The sequence below is a fragment of the Ptychodera flava genome, chromosome 12, assembly GCF_041260155.1.
Source record: "Ptychodera flava strain L36383 chromosome 12, AS_Pfla_20210202, whole genome shotgun sequence".
Classification (NCBI taxonomy): domain Eukaryota; kingdom Metazoa; phylum Hemichordata; class Enteropneusta; family Ptychoderidae; genus Ptychodera; species Ptychodera flava.
Window position 1 is genome coordinate 16,096,332 of NC_091939.1, and position 22,266 is coordinate 16,118,597.

General features: G+C 38.0%; 1 protein-coding gene across 1 annotated transcript in view; it reads left to right on the forward strand.

Annotated features, from left to right (window-relative positions):
- LOC139145169 (neurofibromin-like) overlaps positions 1-21,179 on the forward strand; it is a 77,579-nt gene extending 56,400 nt beyond the window's left edge. Inside the window, exons 32-52 of the mRNA XM_070716155.1 lie at positions 81-245; positions 756-857; positions 1,730-1,867; positions 2,190-2,252; positions 2,715-2,918; positions 3,416-3,513; positions 4,018-4,192; positions 5,098-5,217; positions 5,620-5,737; positions 6,513-6,653; positions 7,166-7,380; positions 7,853-7,914; positions 8,279-8,393; positions 8,881-8,961; positions 9,588-9,728; positions 11,178-11,392; positions 11,744-12,350; positions 12,758-12,858; positions 13,529-13,671; positions 14,195-14,241; positions 14,827-21,179. Of these exons, the coding sequence (XP_070572256.1) occupies positions 81-245; positions 756-857; positions 1,730-1,867; positions 2,190-2,252; positions 2,715-2,918; positions 3,416-3,513; positions 4,018-4,192; positions 5,098-5,217; positions 5,620-5,737; positions 6,513-6,653; positions 7,166-7,380; positions 7,853-7,914; positions 8,279-8,393; positions 8,881-8,961; positions 9,588-9,728; positions 11,178-11,392; positions 11,744-12,350; positions 12,758-12,858; positions 13,529-13,671; positions 14,195-14,241; positions 14,827-15,171 (3,396 nt within the window). The 3' untranslated portion in view covers positions 15,172-21,179. The remainder of the gene's footprint in view (positions 1-80; positions 246-755; positions 858-1,729; positions 1,868-2,189; positions 2,253-2,714; positions 2,919-3,415; positions 3,514-4,017; positions 4,193-5,097; positions 5,218-5,619; positions 5,738-6,512; positions 6,654-7,165; positions 7,381-7,852; positions 7,915-8,278; positions 8,394-8,880; positions 8,962-9,587; positions 9,729-11,177; positions 11,393-11,743; positions 12,351-12,757; positions 12,859-13,528; positions 13,672-14,194; positions 14,242-14,826) is intronic.
- Positions 21,180-22,266: the final 1,087 nt, after the last annotated feature.

Below are 22,266 nucleotides of genomic sequence, written 5' to 3' on the forward strand. Positions count from 1 at the left end.
TAATTATGAAAGCCAAGCATTGATTCATACCTTTCTGACTAATTCTCTGCTAATTTTTGTCTTCCATCGTTGCATTTCAGGGGAACCGTAAGTTGATCTTCATTGATCAACCGAATAAACTCAATGAATACATTGATGCTGATTCGCAAGCATTGCCAGGAGCAACTCTGTCTATCGATGAAGACGTTAAAGTTTTCAATAACGCACTGAAATTGTCCCACAGAGACACTAAAGTTGCCATAAAGGTAAGATCTGCCTCATCTTCTGATGCTAATAGTTGTCCATAGCTGTCCTGTCATTGAGACTTTGTAGAAAATGTAAGTTAGTGTCTAAGTCTGAGTCCCCAATTTCCTGTAAGCGAGTCCACACTCATCATTAACGGCATTAATGGGTGTGGGCCAAACCATTGTGGTGAAAGGGTTACAGGTTTCAATAAAATGTTGTCAACAAGATAGAATTTTCCTGTTTTTCTGACTTAGTAAGCTTGAATTTAAAGTCCTGGAATATTCTGGAAAATGAATTGTCATGAACAGTTTTTGACACTATTATTAAAATCACCCTTGCAAATATGGAATTTTCTTGTCTCAAAAAATCACATAAAATAACCCACACACCAGCCCCCCTCTATAGTTCAGCAAATTTGAGTCACTGTAGGAAAGGTATATGAACGAGTTATTTTGTCGTGACATATTTGTTGTCTCTCTGAACATACATCATTGTTTGTTTGACTGTCCATTTTGCAATCTTGATCTCAGCTTGGAACCAGTGCACTTCAAATCACTGCCACAGAGAAGAACAAAGTACTTGGCCAGCCTGTCCTTCTCAATGACATCTATTACGCCTCAGAAATTGAAGAGGTAAGAACAGCGACGGACTCTTTGATTTCAAACAGATATGCTTTATATTTCAGACTCCGTCAATCTATGGGGGAGTCAATGAGAGAATAAGAAAGATTTTCTTTATCTGTTGGTATTTAGTTGAAGTTACATAGCTTTATCATATATTATTTATTAATTTGATTGACAAACAGTAGTGTCATCATCGTCATTTCTTCATGTGGATGCTCAATATGGATGCATCACCACCAGTTAAGGTAGAATTTGCCCTTGGGACAGATATCTGGACTCTGAAACTTTTACAATCCTGTTTTGGTCTGCCACTTTTGGGGGCTCATTTTAAAGCTCGTGGCGTAAATAAAGTTTTTCACCAGCTTATTTTTGTGAAGATTGAAAATGTTATTTTCCCCCTCCTTAGAGTTAACACTGGGATGGCGGCCATTTCGAATTTCAAATGTTGGTAAATATTGGGTAATTTGTTTCTCTGGCACCAAATTTTGAATGATGACCCATAATTTTTATTCGTGATTTGAAAAGGAAATGGTTTACATGTAAAGTTTCCCTACAGAAAGTTTGAGGAAAAGGTGATGCCTGTGTACTACCATAATATTTCATTTGCAGTACTCTCTCTAACAGGCCCTCATTGGCCATGCTGTGTGTCCCATATGCTCTGACTTGAAGCGTAGTGTAATCTGGCTCAGTGAGCTCTGTGTAGCTTTTGCCTTTTGCCATTTCAGCGTCCGTAGCCAGACTGTCTACCAATTTTACGGCAGAGATCGAGAGCTGCATAGCAAACCAGGGGCTGTGAGAGTGTCTCCAATATGTAATACTGTTTTAGCTATTACTTGCATGTACTCATAGTTAACCGTGGTTTATATCTCTGGTAATGACAGGTTTGTCTGGTTGATGATAACCAGTTCACACTTACCATAGCCAACGCTCCAATGCCATTGTCTTTCATTCATAACGACTGTGATGCCATAGTCCAACAAATCGTACATATACGAACAAGATGGGAGTTGTCCCAGCCAGTAAGTATATGCCATATTTACAATTTAATCATAAGATAATATTTTTCAATATCTCAGCCAGTTGAATGACTTAAACAAAACTGGAATAAGACAGCATTCTGGAGAATGGTCAAACCAGAAAATATGCAAATATCGCACACAGGCAAACTTTCAGTAACACATGTTCACATGCTTGCTTATTTGCTAAAACTTATCTTTTGATGTCAAGATAGTATTTCTGCTTGTGAAATGAACTGTCCTGGAATATACATATTTTCAGCGTATGATACTTTGCCGTTGGCTTGTTCACTCTGTAACACACATTTTTATGAATCTGCTTCAGGATTTGGTCCAAGTCCATCCAAAAATCAGGCCGAAAGATGTCCCAGGAACACTTCTTAACATGGTAAGTGAAAAGCAACAGGATTTCAGAATTTGGTAGTCAGTTTGGAAACTCTCAATGGGCATTCTGAAATGTTTTGAGATTTGCAGACGAGTGGTGAGTGGAAGGAAAATATAGCAAAAATATTTTCAAATGATTAGTAGCATTACAGTTTTTATGCAGGATGTCAAACTCATGATGGTGAAACAATGTGTTGGATGTAAGGCACTGACATGGTCTTGATGGTGAAACAATGTGTAGGATATAAGGCACTGACATGGTCAGAGGGCATATTTGCATATACCAGTTTTTAGTTCAAAGGTGACTTTGGACCAAGTTGATTTCATATAAAGTCTTGAACCCTATTTGCCTTGTAAAGAGGTCCCCTTAGTCTGTTGAAAGCAATTTGGCAGTTTTGGGAATTTTACCAACATCTAGTGGTGAAGCTTTTACATCCTGAACTCATGAATGGCTTGTCGTTTCCAGGCTCTGCTAAACTTAGGAAGTTCTGATCCCAGTCTTCGGTCAGCTGCTTACAATCTCCTCTGTGCCCTGACATCCACTTTCAATCTCAAGATTGAGGGCCAGCTGCTGGAGACGTCTGGACTCTGTATTCCTGCCAACAACACTATCTTCATTGTATCTATCAGTAAGACCCTGGCTGCCAATGAAGCTCATCTCACCCTAGAGGTATGCTGCCCACCCCTCTGTTTCCATAGATATTGGAATAACCCTGTATGCCCTTTCGTCTTTGCAGTCACAAGTTACTATACTCAAAACTTGTCATTTTCACTTTCACTATGTTAAATGAGGCAACAATCTTTAATTCTCTACTTTGAAATGAGCACTGGAAAAGAAGAAGTATTTGTGAAGTGTGGCATTTAAGCCAATATATTACATGCTGCTGATCCAAAAATTCGCCATCATGCCACACAGTTGTACTTATTACATATATTGATACATGGCTTACCCAAAAGAACATTCAAAAATTGGTAAAATAACTCAAGAGACTTCGGGAATCATTTTACACCATACTTACAGTAAAGTTTTTCCAATTCAAAGTTTCAACCTTTGAACCAGTTTCACTCTGACTTCACAAGAAAAGTCGTTTCTGTTGGTTACCAGCAACACTGTTGCTAATTTTAATTTTTGCTTACTGTAAATCGATTTCTTTCCCCCTCCCACAGTTTTTAGAGGAGTGCATATCAGGATTCAGAAAGTCTAGTATAGAGCTGAAACATTTGTGTTTGGAGTACATGACACCATGGTTACCAAATTTAACAAAGTAAGTGAGTCCAAAGTGTCACATCATTTAATAAATCCATCACTTCGGTTTTCAATTGGCTGTAGTTGCTGTTGAGGATGTCGTAAGTCACTGCGGGCAAGAAAGATGTTCACCGTGTCAGTTTTTCAAAATCAAGTTTGATTTTCCCAATGTGAAGCTGAATGAACAGTGGAAACTATTTTGAATATTATCAAATTCAGTTCAGATATTATATAATTGGTTCTTCAAGTCAAACACTGAACAAAAACCCAGAGTTTTTCCTTTGATTTTCCAAGGGAACTGTTTAAAACTCTTCAAGCAAAAGTCAGCGGTGAAAGTTTAAGATTCAGGTTTACTTCAATGTCTCTGAACTCTAATCAAGAGCACATTTCATGAATAAATAGAAAAGAAATGTATTTAAAGTATGATAATTATCAAAAAGAATTATCAAAGTAGTTGTCAGTGGTGACTTCATCATCATTTAACTCGTCAATCATCAGTGCTATTGTCAATCGTTCATGCCAGGTTCTGTAAACACGCCGACGAGTCCAAGAGGTCAAAGGTGGCAGCCATATTGGATAAGCTAATCATGATGACCATTGAGGAGAAAGAGATGTATCCGTCCATTCAGGCCAAGATCTGGGGTAATATCGGCCAGGTTGCTGACCTGGTGGACGCTGTACTAGACAGCTTTATCAAGGTAGGTGAAGTCACATGGCTTTTTTGTGGCTGTCCAGTAAACAGACTGGGGTGGCCTCTTCAATTTCCTGCTCTATCGTCCGTCCGCATATTCAGAACAAGTAAATCATTTCACACTGCTCAGTTTCTAACTTGTTCACCCCCATTCCCTGTAAACAGGCCCACTCTAATCGTTGATAACAATGGGTTAGGGTGAAACCACGATGGTGAAAGGGTAAAATGATGATATTCTTTACAAGGTATACTTGTGTGACATCATGATTTCTCCATTGTCATCTGGATCAAATAGATACAATATGTTCCAATACTGAGTGATTCCAAGTCAAATTTGTATGTGCCATACCTGAATAATTTTCTGATATTTTTAATTACCTTAAAGGGATATAGTCGTCGGAACTGCGCTCAAAAGTCGTATACGACCCATACGACCCATGTATCCAAGGCACAATGATGATTGATGACAGTTAAAACATGTCCGTCATGTTAAAACATGTCCGTCATAATATATCATCGTACAATTTAAATGTTGCAGCTATGATAATGAGGTGCATCTAGATATCGTGCATGAAATACATTGTTTGTAAACAAGAAACTCGCACAGGCGCAGTTCTGATGACTATATCCCTTTAACATCACTTTCCTTATCAATATGAAAAAACATATTCTTTGAAGTTCATGAATGTCTCTTTGGAAATTTTGTTTGCCCGTCCAGGTTGCCATTTTTCTTCGGAGCTCAAGAACCTGCAAGAATTTAACCATTCCATTCAAGCAAAATATTCATCTTATCAAGTGTTACAACCACACATGAGTACAACAGTTCAAATACCCAATCATGTTGATACAAACTCACATAGAACAACTCCATCCATTCTGAAATGTTTTATTTTTTTCTCTGTCGTCTTGCAGACCAGTGCAACTGGTGGTCTAGGTTCACTGAAAGCTGAAGTCATGGCCGACACCGCCGTGGCTCTGGCATCAGCAAATGTACAGTTAGTTTCCAGTAAAGTCATCGAAAGAATGTGCAAGGTAAGTTTTCTGTGAATTCAATCATTCAGGTATCCTGATATTGTTGTGTTAATTTCCCCAGGATCTGTAGTAGATTTTACAGAACTGTACTGAATCCGTCCCTTTCCTGATCTTGGAAGGTCTTTATATTATCTGTACATCTAATGGCAAAGTGTACTTACTCAAATCTGTACAAAAAGACAAAAAAATTATGATTTTTTCCTGTGTTTTAGAGTTCTGTCTCTTGGAGCGACTTTATGTGCAACTTCAAAGAAGTGCTGGGAATTCTCCTTTGATAAAAAAAATTCAGGATTTCACAAATATTAGATAATGCAAAACATAATGTGACCTGTTTTAAGTTGTGTAATATGATTTTAAAAAATGTCTCACCGCAAGCCCTGTCTGTCTTCATGTCATTTTCAGTTGATTGACAAGACATGCATGTCACCAACACCAACTTTGGAACAGCATCTGATGTGGGATGACATTGCCATATTGGCCAGATATTTACTAATGCTGTCATTCAACAACTGTCTAGATGGTAAGAGCAAACGACCAGTACAATAAAAACAGCTGAATCTGTTCTCATCAACTTGTATATTATATGTCAGAAATAATTTGTACCTGTGAAAGTTTGAATCTACCCAGGGTTGAAAGAGTTTGACTTGCTGTTGACAAAGCTACACACTCATAAACAAAAGCTGTTTATAAAGTGATGTTTATTTCCCTTGCACAAAAGAGTAGTATTCTAATTAACCCATTGAGTTCTGTAATTATTCCCTCCAAAATGGTAATACAACATCTTACCAACTTTTATGAATTTTTCTGTAATTTTTTTGATTATTTTTGATCAAATGGATATAACTTTTCAATGGCTACAGTTTTTGATCAAAATTTTGGGAAAAATCTGAAAAGAATTGTCTTGATCTGAAATAAAAATTTCTACGTTAGATTTTATAAAAGCAACAAAAATTGACTTTGGCACTCAAAGGGTTAACCACATTTGGCCATCTTTTCAACATTATCAGCTACCAAAAGATTTCTTAATTCAACTGGTCCACTGACCAACATCGTAATTCTCTGATATGACAGTATTAGATAATCAACATAATATTGTTATGTACATCAGCAAGTGTGTATTTGCTGAACAAAATTATGTTACAGTGACCAAGAAATTCTGACAATTATCTATATCATTGGTGACATTCCTGTAATCTTGCATCACCTTGCCCAGTTGACGAGGAAAATAGAAGAGGACAGACCAAGTAATAGTTGATGTACTTACATTTTTTCTGTGCATTTTTTTTCTCTCACAGTGGCCAACAATCTTCCATATTTATTTCATATTGTAACATTCATGGTATCCACTGGTCCACTCTCACTGCGTGCCTCATTGCATGGATTGGTTATCAATATTATTCACTCACTCTGCACGTGTGCACAGCTCAACTTCACCGGTGAGTAGCTGTGAAATATCAATCCCAAATACACGTGTCGTAGCTGTAACTACATTTAATTTGTGATCTTTGTGAAGCCCTCAAGGGAATATCAGGTCACAGTTCAGATATAATCACTTCAAAATTCAAGCAGAACAGTTTGTTTCATTATTATGCAATATTTATGAGACAATATATCTTCTCAGTTTATGGAATAAATAGTTCTTTCACTGACTAAGTATCTGATTTCATGACAGGCACAGAAAAAAAATCATGAAACATTCGCATTATATGATTGTATTTTGATATTTGGTTCATTTCTGTGCAAAAGAGACAGTCTATCCTCCTGAACCTAGCCCAATTATCACAACATGTGCAGTGTGCATGTGCTGATGTTACATGCTGGAAATACTGCAATAATAAATGAAATTCACTTTATGTGTCGATTCATAAATTACTGCAAAGTACTTCTGAAAGTGAAGGCACTCTCTTGGCCAAACTCTGACATTTCTAATTATTTTCCTGTGTGACAGAGGAGACCAAGAACGTGCTACGGCTCAGCCTGACAGAGTTCTCCCTCCCAAAGTTCTATCTGCTGTTTGGGATCAGCAAAGTGAAATCGGCGGCGGTGACAGCGTTCCGGAGCAGCTACAGAGAGAGATCAGTCAGTCACTCCCCACAGCAGTCAGAGACCATGCCTCTCAGCTCATTAGAAGTGATCGTTGACGCCTTGCTTGAGATCATGGAGGTGAGGAAACAACACTCTTATGCAATTTTGCAAGTGTAGAAATGGTTCTATAAAGCGAGTTAAAGCTTCAAACATCACCTTTTGAAATGGGCCCACGCCGGAATAATAATTTCATCACATCAACAATAAAAATCAGGGATCACCGTGCAAAGTTTGAAACTAGCAAAACAAATTACATCACATTTTGTGAGATTTGAAATTCAAAGTGGCCACAATCATTGAGTTAACTCTATGGGTAAATAAAATTTATGATTTTCAAAACTAAGACAGTGAAAATTTTTCTTACTCCAAGAGCTTTAAAATGAGCCCCCACAAGTGATAGATCAGAAAATTGTAAAAATTTTGAAAGTCTGAATATCTGTCCCCAAGGCACTTTCTCCCTTTAAGTAAAGTTTAAGCAGGGTGGTTTAAACCTTTCTGTTTTAAGGATTGCATCTTCTTGACAAAGATATATTTGTTTACCTTCAACTAGGCTTGTATGAAAGATGTTCCAGAATGTCAGTGGTTGGAGAAGTGGACAGAACTTGCCAAGAGGTGAGGCCAACGCTTTCAGGGTTTTACCAGTTCTATTCTGATAACATGAAATCAAAGAAAAAGTTTGGCGAAATCAAAGCCTTACACTAGGATAATACTTGAATGACAAGAGAATTTTGAAAAATTCCTTCGAAGCTGATTGGCTTAGCACCTGCTCTTCACAACATCTGAAAAGTTTCATGCTGTATCAGTTTGTTTCAAGAATTTTTCATCTTTCTTCTCTCACTTCCTATGGTCCAAAATTACTATTATTTACTTTCTTTCAGTATTGATCGTCTGATCGTAACTTTTCATTTATTCTCACTATCGATATTGTCCAATTAATGCAAAAACCTGCTAACGTTTCTGGGGTTTTTTTTCACAGATTTGCATTCCAGTACAACCCAGCTTTACAACCCCGTGCAATGGTTGTCTTGGGCTGCATTAGTAAAGACACAACAAACACACAAATCAAACAACTACTCAGGATATTATCCAAGGTATGAAAGTTTCATACTTTCTTACAGTATAAATCCTAAAATTTGGTACTTGCAATAATTTTGACATGTTTTCTGCCCCATATGCGTAGAAGAAATTTGAAAGTAATCGAGTTCAAATAATACAGCAGTCTTATTAGTAAATGCATTCTATAAGTCCCGGTCCTTCAACAAGTTCAGGCCAACCTGAAGATCTCTTGAAGTGTAAGAAACTAAATTTGAACTCAGTATTTTGCAAATTTGCCTAAACTTTTGGTGAATCTAATCACAATCAGGTGAAGATAAAAAAGGAATGTGCATAACACGGAAGGCAAGGAAATTAGAACAATGTTACGACAAACTTCGACAAACTTCTGCGGCTTGCGTGTGTGTGTGTGTGTGTGTGTGTGTGTTGTGTTTCAGTCATAACTGACTCCCCAACAGTTTAGTGTCGTTTGTGTGGAAAGATGAACAAATTCAAGTGAACTTTGAACCCTGGTTCTCTTTACAGGCTTTAGATACATTCAGTGACATCATTCTGATTGATTCCATCGTGATGTGCCTGACAAGACTCCAGCCCCTCCTCCAACAGGTGAGTCAAATTTTCTTTCTAAAAAAAAATTAAAAGTTAAGTTTTGTCCTGTAACATGTCAATAAGAGTGCGTAGATTTAAATATGTGTTTAGATTTAGATTTGTGTGGTTCTTGTAAAATGCTAGATTTGTTTTGTCATGGTTACTTTGTGAAATACAAATATTGCATGAGTCTACTTAAGGTAGAATGCGCCTCAGGGAACAAATTTTCAGGCTCTCAAATTTCTACAATTCTTTACTGATCTACCACTTGTGGGGGCTTATTTTAAAGCTCTTGGAGAAAGAAAAACTTTCACAATCTTAGTTTTTTCAAAAATCCAAAACTTTATTTTCCCCCATAGAGTTAAAACAGGAATGGCAGCCATTTTTAATTTCAAATATCTCAAAATGTTGTGTAATTTGTTTCACTAGTTCCAAACTTTGCACAGTGACCCCTGATTTTTATCGTTGATTTGGTAAGAGAATGGTTCAAAGTTTCATTGAGGAAAGTTTGAGCAAGAGTTGAAGTCTCTCTCTTTCGAGGCGCATACTACCTTAAATGTTTCAAATCTTAGCAGCCACACAAAGTCTGCTCGGCAGGCTAGGCAGGATTTTCTTACTTGACATTTATGTGCACACCATAACAGGATTCTCCCTTACACAAGGCATTGTTCTGGGTAGCTATCGCCGTGCTGCAGCTGGACGACATCAGTCTTTACGCGTCTGGGCTGGCCTTACTGGAGCAGAATATCCTGACACTTGATGAGCAGGGAGTGTTCGAAGACAGGGTAAGCGTCTAAAGATGTCATGGGGAAGCGTCTTAACCCTTTGAGCGCCAAAGTCAATTTTTGTCATCCATATAAAATATACCTCAGTCAATTTTTGTCAGATTTGTGGCAAAATTTTGATAAAAAAATATGGCTGATGAAATATTTTGTACATTTGGTCCAAAATTATCAGAAAAATAATAGAAAAGTTCATTAAAATTTATAAAATGTTACACTAAAATTTTGATGGGAAAAAATACAGCACTCAATGGGTTAAAGCCCCAGTAGCTGTTTTCACTTCACTTCAACTTCCAAATTCACTTCAACTTCCAAATTTATAATATTACAATACATGTGAAATAATGTAAATACAAAGGTTGTCAAAGTGAGAGAATAAAAGGTAGTTAATATTAAGTAAATTCTATTTTAGCCTCAACTCTAATAAATCCTCAACTCTAATAATGCATGTACTACGTTTACAGGTGACTGAAAGTTTGAAAAATAACTCTTAGAACACAAGCAACTCCAACTCTACAGGAAATAAGAAAATTACTTGTAGAATTCAGGTGGATGATTTTAAAACAGTTTGAAAAAGTGAAAAATCTTCACATATAAATCATGGAGAAGCTTTATAAAGCCCCATTAGCTGTATCTTTTACTTTACCTAAAAAAATACCATTCAATTTTGAGAGGGATGTTTCAGATTCCTGTTATTAAGTCATATTGCCTATTCCAAATTCTTGGTGCTGACTTTGGTCGTTTAAATTCACATCCATGCACTTATAGGTATGCAGCAGCCATATTTGAATTCAATGCGGCAGCCATATTTGAATTCAAACTCGACATTTATTGAGTTGTTCAAATCCAAGTTGTGCATGCATTGCTAACGTTTGAACAACATTGTATGGTCACACTTTGGTATTAAAGCGTTTTGACATAAGTTGCATTTGATTCTTAAATCACATCGGAAAACATGCAAAACGTTACAGCTAATGGGGCTTTAACATAACTTGCATTCTGAAATGTGTAACTGACAAAGCATTGGTGAAGACGATTTGCTGATGATGTTAGGACTAATGACACAAGTTACCATATGTTTTGAAAATTTCACAAGAATATTCAACGTATGAGTATTTTTTACGGCTTTAAAAAAGTGATTAAATTTCCCGTTATACACTGAACACATTGAAAAAGTTTCAGAGTCAAAGAAATGGATGTTTGCGTTTGTTACAGATATTGTTTGTGCTACTTCTGTTGTTAATTTTGATATGTGAAATGCATTGTTTTGTTCAACAAATGGGCTGTTTATTAATTCATATTTCAAATTTTCGTTTTCCATTGATTTGTTTGAAGAGAGAATTGTAAACGTGTTCTCAGAAACTTTATTCCAATCCATCACTACGGCAAGCTGTCTTTGACATGAAATATCAGTGTCAAAAATTATTTATTGATATTTTTTTGTTTTTACAGAGTCCAGAGACAGTGTTAATGGAAATGAGGCAGCCACTAGAATGGCACTTCAAGCAGATGGACCATTCTGTCGGTCTGGGATTCAAGTCGGACTTCAACTTTGCTCTGGTTGGACACCTCATCAAAGGCTTTCGCCACCCACATCAGGAAACGGTTGCCAGGACAATCAGAATTCTCAACAAGCTGCTCTCCATCATTGCCAAGTACAAGAAATGGTGAGTTGGACTTCCATTTGAAGCTGCTGCTATTGCATTAGTTTATACTGTAGCTGTAGAGAAATGTAAGCAGTGCTCAGGACTATTGTCTGTATAAATCCATAGTTGAGTGGTTCTCTATTTATTCAATATCTACAGTATGGATGAAATGTTTCCCTATCTTCATACAGATAAGTATATGAGTGAGATGAAAATCTACTGTATATGCAATGTTCATTCTGGCAGACTATGTTTGTGTTTTCCGTTATTACATATTCTGTGCAACCCTACCTGGTGTACTTGATGCCACAATCCAAATTGCGAGTTGAAAAAAGCCCTGTTCATTCTTTTCATTTTTCCTGAAATAATTAGTGATAAGTTTGATGTGACGACGGAGAGTGTGGCATACTTGGCTGCTTTACTCCCAGTGTCGGAGGAGGTCCGGAGTCGATGTCGAATGAAGCACATCCAACCTCCGGGGACGCCGGAATCAGCTCCTAGTGATCCATTCGTCACAGAGACTCCCCCTGTTCCTGGGGACCTGTCTCCATCCCCGATACCGCCGAGGCTGCCACCGAAGAAGTCGCGAAGACAAAAGCACCTGCCGGAGCTGTCCCCACCCAATGTCAAAACACAGAGGAGTCTAGACTCGGCCCTGGAGCAACAGAGGTTGTCATCGGAACCAGACAAATCCAACTTCAAACAGCCCAGAAGCCTGGATCTGGGACAGAGTGGGCCCAAGTCACAGAGCAGTGTAGACCTGTTGCCGAGGAGCGCGCCAAGCCCCCTGACGATGGACACCACCACCGCTACTACAACTACCACCACCACTGCCATCACCAAAGGGAAACCGCAGACAGAAAATAACAGCGAGGGCAGGAAGAAAAGGAAAGTGTCGACGATAGCTGAGAATAGCGTGCTGCTGGATGAAGAAGTTCTGACAGACTACCAAACACAGGCACTCTTATTGACAGTCTTGGTAAGGATGAAAAGTAATGTAGACATCCACTGATACACATGTTGACAAAGAGTCATCTGACAACTCAGAATTTTGTATAAAGTTTTGCTCATGATTTTTCAACAAAACATGAAGGACCTCAAGAATAAACACACCTGTGCATTTTGTGAATACCCGGAGCATTTTCCTCAGCAGTCCAGTGTTTTTTGCTGTTTGGTTTTTGTGCTGTCCATGCTAATTTTTAAGAATGGAGATTTGATCACACCAGAGAATGATAGGGTTTGAGGGAATGTTACAAGTCATAGAATCCAATATGTACATGGATCAACCAAAAATGCAAGAAAAAAAGGGGAAAGGGTCAGGAGATTTAAAAAGTTTTTTCAAGGTCACTTTGAATTGTGATTTTGTCATTTTCTGTTGAACTACAGGCAACTTTGGTGAGGCATACACCGGATGAGACGGAATGCAGAGTCCTCTATGAATACCTGGCAGAGGCATCAGTCGTGTTTCCAAAAGTCTTTCCTATTGTGTAAGTACCGCCAATGCCTGACTACTGCTTTAAGCTAGATGTGTTTGAACTCAGAGAAACTATGTGTGAGATAGCGATGATAGATGTAGAGCAAGCAGGATGTAAAGCATACTAACCAAAGTCATGGCCAAGTTGTGTAGTGAAGAAAATTGACTGGGGAATGTGTGAGATAGCAATGACAGATGTAAATCAAGCAACAAGTATACTGACGTAAGTCATGGGCAAAGTTGTGTAGTGATGCAAATAGAATGTGGAAGCTGATACAGTCACTACAGAACTAGTCTCAGTCTCAATCTAGACATTGCACTTGTTCAATATCTATTATGGGTCTGGTATGTCCGTATGAAGAAAGGAAAAATAAACCGCATGAAACGCCGTATGGAGGACTTTGCTTTCAGAGTAGAATCCAAAGTGATGAGCCAGAGGTGTTCTGTGCAAATGTACGCAGCAAGATTTCTGATACTGTGAACAAAGGGTGGAGGACAGTGTATCAGAGAAGCATCTCCAGACATCAATAATCAACAATTGCAAATACTGTGTATCCATGACCATTGCAGTCCTAACATGCCAAGAAAGATTATCGCAAAGAATTGATACAAGGTAACATTAAACTCAGAGTTCTCAGATAGATTGAATCTAACTTGGATTGCTGTTTGATTTGATTTCACAGACATAGTTTACTTGACACAAAAATAAACTCAGTGTTGTCCATGAGCCAAGACCAAGCTACGCTGAACGCAGTGCAGAGCATCATACAGAATGTCATTTCCTGTGAAGATGCAGCAACTCAGCAACAGATATCAAATCTTCAAAGTAAGTCTTCCGTGTCCTTTTTCCTTGCCACCTTGGGTAAACTTACGCACCAATTTGCTCAAAACTTTTTTCTCAGATTCAAGAACATTTAACTTTTACATTGTGCATATATAATCGTAATTGGCTGATGCAGAGTCATTTTTGGAAATTTGCTAAATTGATTCAAAGTGTTCAGAAGTGTCATCATTAAAAAAGGCACTGTGGGTGAGATGTGTTTTTTCCTGCTGAGCAGTAATACGTTGACCCTTTCAAACAGCACGGTCACCATGGTTTGATCCAAACCCATTGTTGTCAATGGTCTGTGTTGACCTCTATACAGGGACTTGGGGGTGTATAGGGTTGCGCACAGTAAAGTTTCTGGACTGACCTGCATACCCTCAGGTTTAGAAAAAAGGGGATGCATCAACAAGATGTGCCTCAGATTAGTGTAGGAACACACATGCATTCTTTTGAGGTGTAGTCAAAGTTTCTGTGTTTCAAACCACTAGAAAAGATGTCTTTATTAGTCTCTTCTCATCACCAGGTCTCGGCTTTGGTGGCTTGTGGAGGTTTGCTGGGCAGTTTCCAAAGGTACGTAAATGAACTTGGTGTTTAAGATACGATGAGCCTTTGAACAGAAAGTTTCTGTCTCTGCCCAAGTTTTGCTCAAGGAAACTTTGAACCAAGTTCTTTTGTAATCAAGAAGGGATTTTGGGAGAGGTCAGATTTCAATTATTAGAGAATCAACTAAACTAAAATTTACCCTGAAGTGTGATGATCAAAATAGCCACTGTAATAGGTGTCAACACTATGGGGAATAATAAAATTTCTTGATTTTGACAAAAACAACATGGTGATAACTCCATTCTCACCTCAGACTTAAAAATGAGTCCATACAAGGAGTAGACCAGAAATCATTGTAAAAATTTGAGTGTCTGAAAAATTATCCCAATGGCGCACTCTGCGTCTTGGTTAAAAGAATGTTCTGTTGTACGGTGAAAACAGTTCTTTGTATTCAGTGCTTTATGATGTAGTCAATATTTTTCATAATCTTTACAGTGTATGTGATTATTACTTTTATACCTAAACGCGTTGTAAATCATTACTACAGTTAACCCGTTAACTTTTTTGACAACGAGGCAAAATTATGAAATTTCTGCCATTACTCCCTTGCAGTATCCGAATTCAGCGCCGCATTCGGACAACGCTGAGTTGTTTGTGAAGTTCCTGGAAGCATTGCTGGAGACTGTCCTTCCAGGGGATGAGTACGACAGCTCGTCGCCGATACCGAGTCTGATCGGTATGGCCGCCACCAATCTCAACCTATCCAGCTCCATGTCCTCGCTCTCCATATCTTCCCTGCACTCGCCTACGGAACAAGAACAAGCCGAACTGGCCGGAACCACCAGCGGTCGTATAAGGCACGGGTCAGCGAGCCAGGTCCCGAAGCAGAGAAGCCTCGGCGGCAGCTTCAAGAGGAAAAGTTCCAAACAGAAGGGAGGTCGGCAGAACCACACGTGAACCGCAGAGCAGACTGCAACGAAAGAGAATTAATACAGGATACATCTTTCTTGGCACCTATCACACATATCCATGTGTGTGTGGCTTGTTATTCAAGTGTCCGTGCACTTAAGGTGAAAGTTGAAAGGTCACTGAGAGGTTAAGGTTTGTGATCCGTGGAGCAAACAAAAACCATTGTACAGTTAGTTGCCATGGTATCAAAAAAAAAGTAGCATGGAGGAGAAAGAGTTAGGAATTAAAAAAACCCAGAAAAGAAATTTTTGGAGTTGTAATCTATGCCTAGTGTTGGTGTAAAGGCTGGCATACTAAAAATTGTACAGATATTATTATCATGTAAATGCAGAGGTTTAATCAATTCTAAGTATAGTGTGCAAGTTGTCAATCATGAAGCTGTTGTAAATTTTATCTTTTGGAAAAATACGGGGATGGGAAATGCATACTTTGTACAGCTTTATTCTGCATTATTGGTCCATCCCCATTCTTTGGCACATTTCACGTCATACAGAATTTCCTTTCATTTCGTTTCTTTTTTTTTCTTGTTTCCTTCAAACATTTGGAATTGTGCTTGCCCATGCACTACCCCGGTTCTGTTCACTTGCAATAACTCCCCCCCACAGATGTAATGGGTCAGTCCAAATTGCTGTAAGTTCTACACAATACTATTGACATCTCAAAGTGTCTGTTCACATAGCATACATGTGTTGAAAAATTGCAAAATCATCATTTTCCAGAAAAAAAACATACAAACAAACCATGCAACAAAGTATGTGTTTTCCATGAAAGAAATGAAAATAATCCAAGACTATCATGATTGTGTTTTTTTTTATTTATTTTTTTGGAATACCCAAATGTGTCTGTAGGTATTGGTATTTTACAAAATGCATCTTCACACAGCCAGACAAGATGGCTGCCAAAATGTCAAAGTTTATAGTTCAGAGTTCACTGTAGCTGTGTGCTGATTATCGCTTGGGTAAACAAATTCATGAAAGAGTTGTCTGGTGGGATGCTTTGTGATAAAGTACGACGGCAGTCTATCACTGATTTAAATCAATATCTCTTAAAGTAAGAGTCGGTGAGTTGCTAGAAAATTGAAAAATCAAACAAAAAATATTGATTTTATACCTTAAAATATGTAGCACCGTCAGCAAAAGATATCCCAGCTTTGTTTATTCAACTATGCTGATCAATAACTGTGACTGCAGCGTAAAAGTTGAAAGTTAAATGTATTGATTTATGTCGTATGGATAATATTTCTATCTTACACAGAGACTTTGGCCCTGCCAGTGACTGAGTTGAACACAGTTCATCAGAAAGACAGTTGCGCATGGCTTGAAATTCAGCAGAGCTTTCTGACCGAAATCCATGCTACAGAGATGTTTAGTTTCTCACGACAACAAAAAGATATCTCCAAATGTAAAATTGTATATAGTTGTAACTGCAAATATGTGTGGATTTTCCTGTCAGTTCTTGACAAGTAAAATCAGGTGCAGTGCTTGTTTCAGCCCTCCCTCCCACAAACCAGATTTCCGCCGTCATGAAAGTTTGTTCGGATGATGTTGCTGACTCCCGGTTCATCATAGTATGGAAACATTCAGTATGTTGGGCTGGTATGGCTTCAGGGCGACTTTCTCTCATGATCTTGTGAAGTGAATCCGATAAAGTCAAGATTTATCCTGCGAATGGAAATATAGTTACCTGTGTCTTGGGAATTGTGGAAGGCAGAGGAAGTGTCGTAATATCCAGATGAAAGTTCCCAGGGTTCCCTGTGGGTACATGTAACATAGCAACAGTCTCCATGGATACCTTCACAGTGCTTCTTTGCAGAGCCAAAGGTACACACAACACTCAGTTCAAAACTACTGAGGGGGAAAAGTCTCAACACTGCCTGTGATAATCGAAGTCCCAGAACTTATGAAATGCAAACTTGCTACGGAATCCGTTTCCTCCAATTTTCATAAAAATCTGATTAATTTAGCCCCAAGGCTGAGTTGAAACCCCAAAGTCAGTGAAAATAGACACTCAAGGTCAAGGGATGAAGCAAGAGATAGATGGCAAGGGTGAATTATTGTAGAGTGAACAGTGAAATTTGACTTGTTGTGACAGGGTCCAGAAATCCCAGTTGGATAATACAGAATTACAATTTTTAATCAAGTAAATAACCCATATGTGTTTACTTCACATCAGTGTAAATTACAATGAAATCTCTCACATGTATGTGCAATACAGTATTTAAAAATGTTATGAAATGTACATGTGCACATTTGTGTATTTTTGTTCAGTTTTTAGGTTTTTTTGCCGAATCTTTTTAAAATGTTAGGAACCGGTACAGACCATTTTTTATATGTCATTTTCACCATTTTTTTGTACAATGATTTTAAGAAGCAAGCTGAGATTTTTTCTCTCTTTCTAGGAGCTCTCGTGAGTGTGTAGCGAGAAACAGTACTGTTCCGATTGGGTTTTTTTAGCGCCATGTCTTGTATCTATAGTTCATGTCAGAGCACTGCCAAAGTTAGAGAGAACCACAAAAGGTAAAAAAAAAAAGATAGAAAAAAAATTACCAGATGTCTTGAATCTGTCGTCATTGTAATTTTGGCCTATTGCTGACCTTTGACAAGTCCTTTGACCTATGACCTGTGACTGTTGTCTTCTGACCTTTGACCACAGTAAATTGACTTTTGACCCTTGATTGGGGACAGTTTCTGCATATGCAATGAATGCAGCAAAACAAACAATTCTATTGTCTTTCACTCTGTTATATTGATGGAGCACTGAGAACGAAAAAAATGAAAAAAACTTTAATATTTCATATGTACATGTTTTTTCTCTACCAAATAGATCTGGTTTTGCGAATATTTTTTTCTCCAACTACCGACCATCTTTTGAAGGTAGCAAGTCCATTTTCCAAGATCATCCAGTCTTTTATTTGAATGTTGGTAATAAACCTGTGAATAGGAAAACTTTGATGAATTTTTTTCCGGTATTTTGTCGTAATCATGGAGCCAATTTAAGTATGTAAGGCTACATATGGGGTTATCCAGCCAGTATGTGTCATTCAACCTGTGTACATATGGGGTTATCAAGCCAGTATGTGTCATTCAACCTGTGTACATATGGGGTTATCCAGCCAGTATGTGTCATTCAACCTGTGTACATATGGGGTTATCCAGCTAGTATGTGTCATTCAACCTGTGTACTTATATGGGACATACTGTGTTGTTTTTCTTCAGTGGCTTTAAAAGTCTATGTCATTTCTTATCATTTTTGTGAAAAATAATGTGCATTTCATCAGGGGACGACCCTCCCCCTCCCTTTCCCCCCCCCTCCCCATGTTCTCCTATTACTTGTATTGCCCGATATTGAGGATCACCAATATGGCAGCCTTTACCGTGCAATTTTCATGATGGTATGTTACTTGTGCATTGTTGTTTTCATTGTCATGGTCATGGTAAAACGCTGAAACTTACATGTTGACATGTTGGACTCCCAAACTTTGCCCAACAAAGGCTACCAGAATTCAGAGTTACAGATGTACAAACAAACAAACAAAACCATGTCCATGAGAGCGCCCCCAAGGGTGCAGACAAATTTTCGCTACACTAAAGTGGGCTTGCACCACGACTATAGAAGACCAGAACAAAAATCAAAAGATTTTTAAAGTATCTACAAATAGTAATATTCACTCCCCCTCCTGTAATATAACTACAGTAGAAAAACAGATGTGAAATCTGCCGTGTCTGGTATTCGTGCCAGTTCACTTAAAAAAAACAACACCACACCATGGATATTATCTTTGTTGTTGGTATGTCCTATGTTTTGATAGGACACAGAATTCATCTCTTGCATGGCCACAAAGAGTATGATATATTTACATTTGACTTGGTGCACTTATTAAAAAAACACTGACGGTATAGATGCTTGGGGGGTGGGGGAGGTCAGTCTTAAGTGAAATTAAGAAGCAGGATTTTCTCTGACAGTCACTGTAATGAAACTTATCTGAAAAATTATTGAAGAAAACATTAGGAGGGAATAATCATGACATTTTAGTATCAGAAGGAGAAAAAGCTTCCCTAGCCACAGAAAATAAACAAATTTTGAAAAAAAATGAAAAATACAATTTTTTCAAAGCATTGGTAGAGCCTGTACTTGATATGTGTGTGTCTTTTTAGCCACTGTAATTTTTGAATTTCCCAAATTTACATGTGTAACATATTGTCAGACTAGACATGGTATACCAAACTAAGATATTTACAGCTTCAACAGCCAGTGTAACCAATCTCAAAATATTGTAGTCCACATCTTTTATCTTTTTTTATTTAATTTTTTATGGTCAAAGATGTCAAGTAGATTTGGCAGTGAAGGCAGATTTACATGCCCAAGATTAAAAAAGACAAATATTCCGTGTAATGTTAGATTCAACTAATGCTAAGAAATGTAACAAATATTTTCCTGTTCACTTCCCAGTGAACAGGTCCACACTCATTATTGATAACAATGGATTTGGGCAAAACCATTGTGGTGAAAGGGTTAAATAGCCACCGCAAGACGTTTGACCTTCTTTAGAAATTTGTTAAATCACACAGACTTGTACTTGTCATCAAAAAACCTAGCTCTCTCATTTTGGCCCAGGGACAACATACTTTCTGAGACCTGTAACGTTTATAGTGGTTTTGGTCTATCCTTTTATCTCAGCGTTTTTAAGAATTTGGGGGTGTAGAGGAGGAGGGCAGGATGTACAGTTTGACTTCATGAACACATTTTGTCACCCTGAAATAAATTTCAGATTTTAATCTCAGATGTGTTACAGACAGGGAAGTCAGTTGGCTTTGGGTCATGTACAGAACACTTCCAAAAAGAACTGTGGAAATATCTTACGTTGTTTATGTCGCTATGGTGTACAATTTGTGACCATAACCCTGATGTGTTAAGAAAACTTTTATCTCATTTCTCGGGGGAGAAAAGTAAAATTGAGTCAGTGCTTGGAATGTTGACCAATTTCACTGCAATCTTATAAGCTGTGTCTCAGTGTGGATATTGTACAATGGTAATGCCACATCAGTATTGACGTCAAGTGGGCGGTCAACTTTGTCCATAGAGATTTGCTAAAAAGTCCATCGTTTGGAATGCGAGATAAGACGTGCTAGTCAAAAATAAAGTGTAGAAAAAATGAAATATTTTTTACTCTTGTAGGATGATGAAGCACAATCTTGCTTTCACAGGAATTGCCATATAATGATTGAACAATGGCTTATCGCAGAAAAAAATGATTATTTGTATGTCTGTATATATTGAGACATTGCTTATAAGATAGCAGTCCTGGCTTGATGGGAAAGCCCCCGAAACCGATTTTACTTTTAAGAAAAAACAAAAGAAATCCATCAACTCAACACCGAGTTCTCCAGGTCAGTGTTTTATCAGTGGCAGCCCTCAATCCCAGTTGTAAAATTCACTTTTGTAAATACTTTCCTGTATCTTTTCACTTTGTGATTATTTTCCTTCTACTTTAAACTTGGCATAATATAGCAAAAACAGTGCAGAAGCTAAAAATGTTTGGTTCTGCAGGATTTTTTGCCTTGGGGGGAAAGAAAGAAAAAGTGAATACGCTTGACTGGATTTGCACATGTCCAACTGTATTTACAGTGCTGTAGTTTCTTCATTTATTTTTCCAAGCAGTGTACAGAGTGTTATTGTCCTACTTTTGTAAAATTTTATTTTGCAAGAAACGCAAAACACACAAAAAAAATGTCAATATAGTACAAAAATACCCCCAAACCACTACACAGATTTTCACGATGGTATTGTAGAGATCTATATGAAATTGTAGTATATATATGATCTAAACTCTATGCCCATTGCTGTGGGGTAGAGTGGTGATGTAACGCAGTGGAAACTAGTGTCATGATTTTGTTTTTCTTTCTCTTTTCTCTGTGTATGATGTGTGGTGCCTTTCTGCCGCGCCTGTATAAAATAAAAGCCTGGTTTTTACGTTCAGACACCATTGGTGTTTTAAATCACTAGACTTATGGTGTGTTTTTTTATATGTTTAAAAGAAATAACTCTGAGTCATCTCATTGTAATGTAGAAGGTGTTTCTTTTTCTTTTTCCCTTCAACAAAACTGATCGTGTCAAATTGACCATCGCTGGCCTACAGTGTTGCCCCCATACATCAAAATCAATTACGTCAAAATTGTTTGTGTGAAAATGATTATTAATGGCCAGTCAAATGTGTAAAAGTCACACTATTCATCCAAAGTTAAGATACCAGAGTTATAAAGAATGACCTGTGTACCCAGTGAAGGTTGGTGGCAAGTAAGACAAATTGTTGTGTGGCACCTGTTCATCAAAACCGGACGACCTCAAATGAATGATCATGCATACCTGCTCAGGAGTCAATGTTTCAGACATTTTTGGCCAACATCCGAGTATCCTGGTCGTGCAAGAAAACCTCTTAAAACCTGACCCACTCTGCCAGAACAGCCATAATCTGACGTGCTCCTGCACCAGAACTTACTCACCCTGCTACACAATGGTTGTCTTCGTTTCAGAGAGAAGGGGTTGCCATTCCGTAGCAGGGTGATTTGATACGTCGATTTAGTCTCACATTTTCATGACTGTACATATTTATCACATATTTTTCACAGTCAGTCTTTTTGTTAGTCTGTGCCTCTACTATCGGCTACTTGTTTTTTTGTTTTTATTGTCTTTTATATGAATGTTGTTTGTCCGTTGGTTTGTTTATATGTATACTGGGTTATAACTCTGCACCCCGAGTCCCGCCAAACCTTCAAATGGACCTATTTCAGTAAGTAGACTTTTACTGCGATGCAACCATTTTTTGTTGAGGAGCTCCGCTATATTCAACAGTGCTGAAGGGGTGACGTTAAAAGTTCAATGTAGGATAAAAACTTCATTCCCATAGTTTCCCCAAAAACCCCATCCCCCTAGAAACTTAATTGACTTATAATGAACCTGTTGCCGGGCTCTTTCTATGTAAAGCGAAGCTAAGGATCAGTCAATTTAGGGGTGAAATAAAGTAATGCATCGTTAAGGCCCCACTAGCTGTAACTCTTGAAATTTGTTGACCTCAAATTATCTACC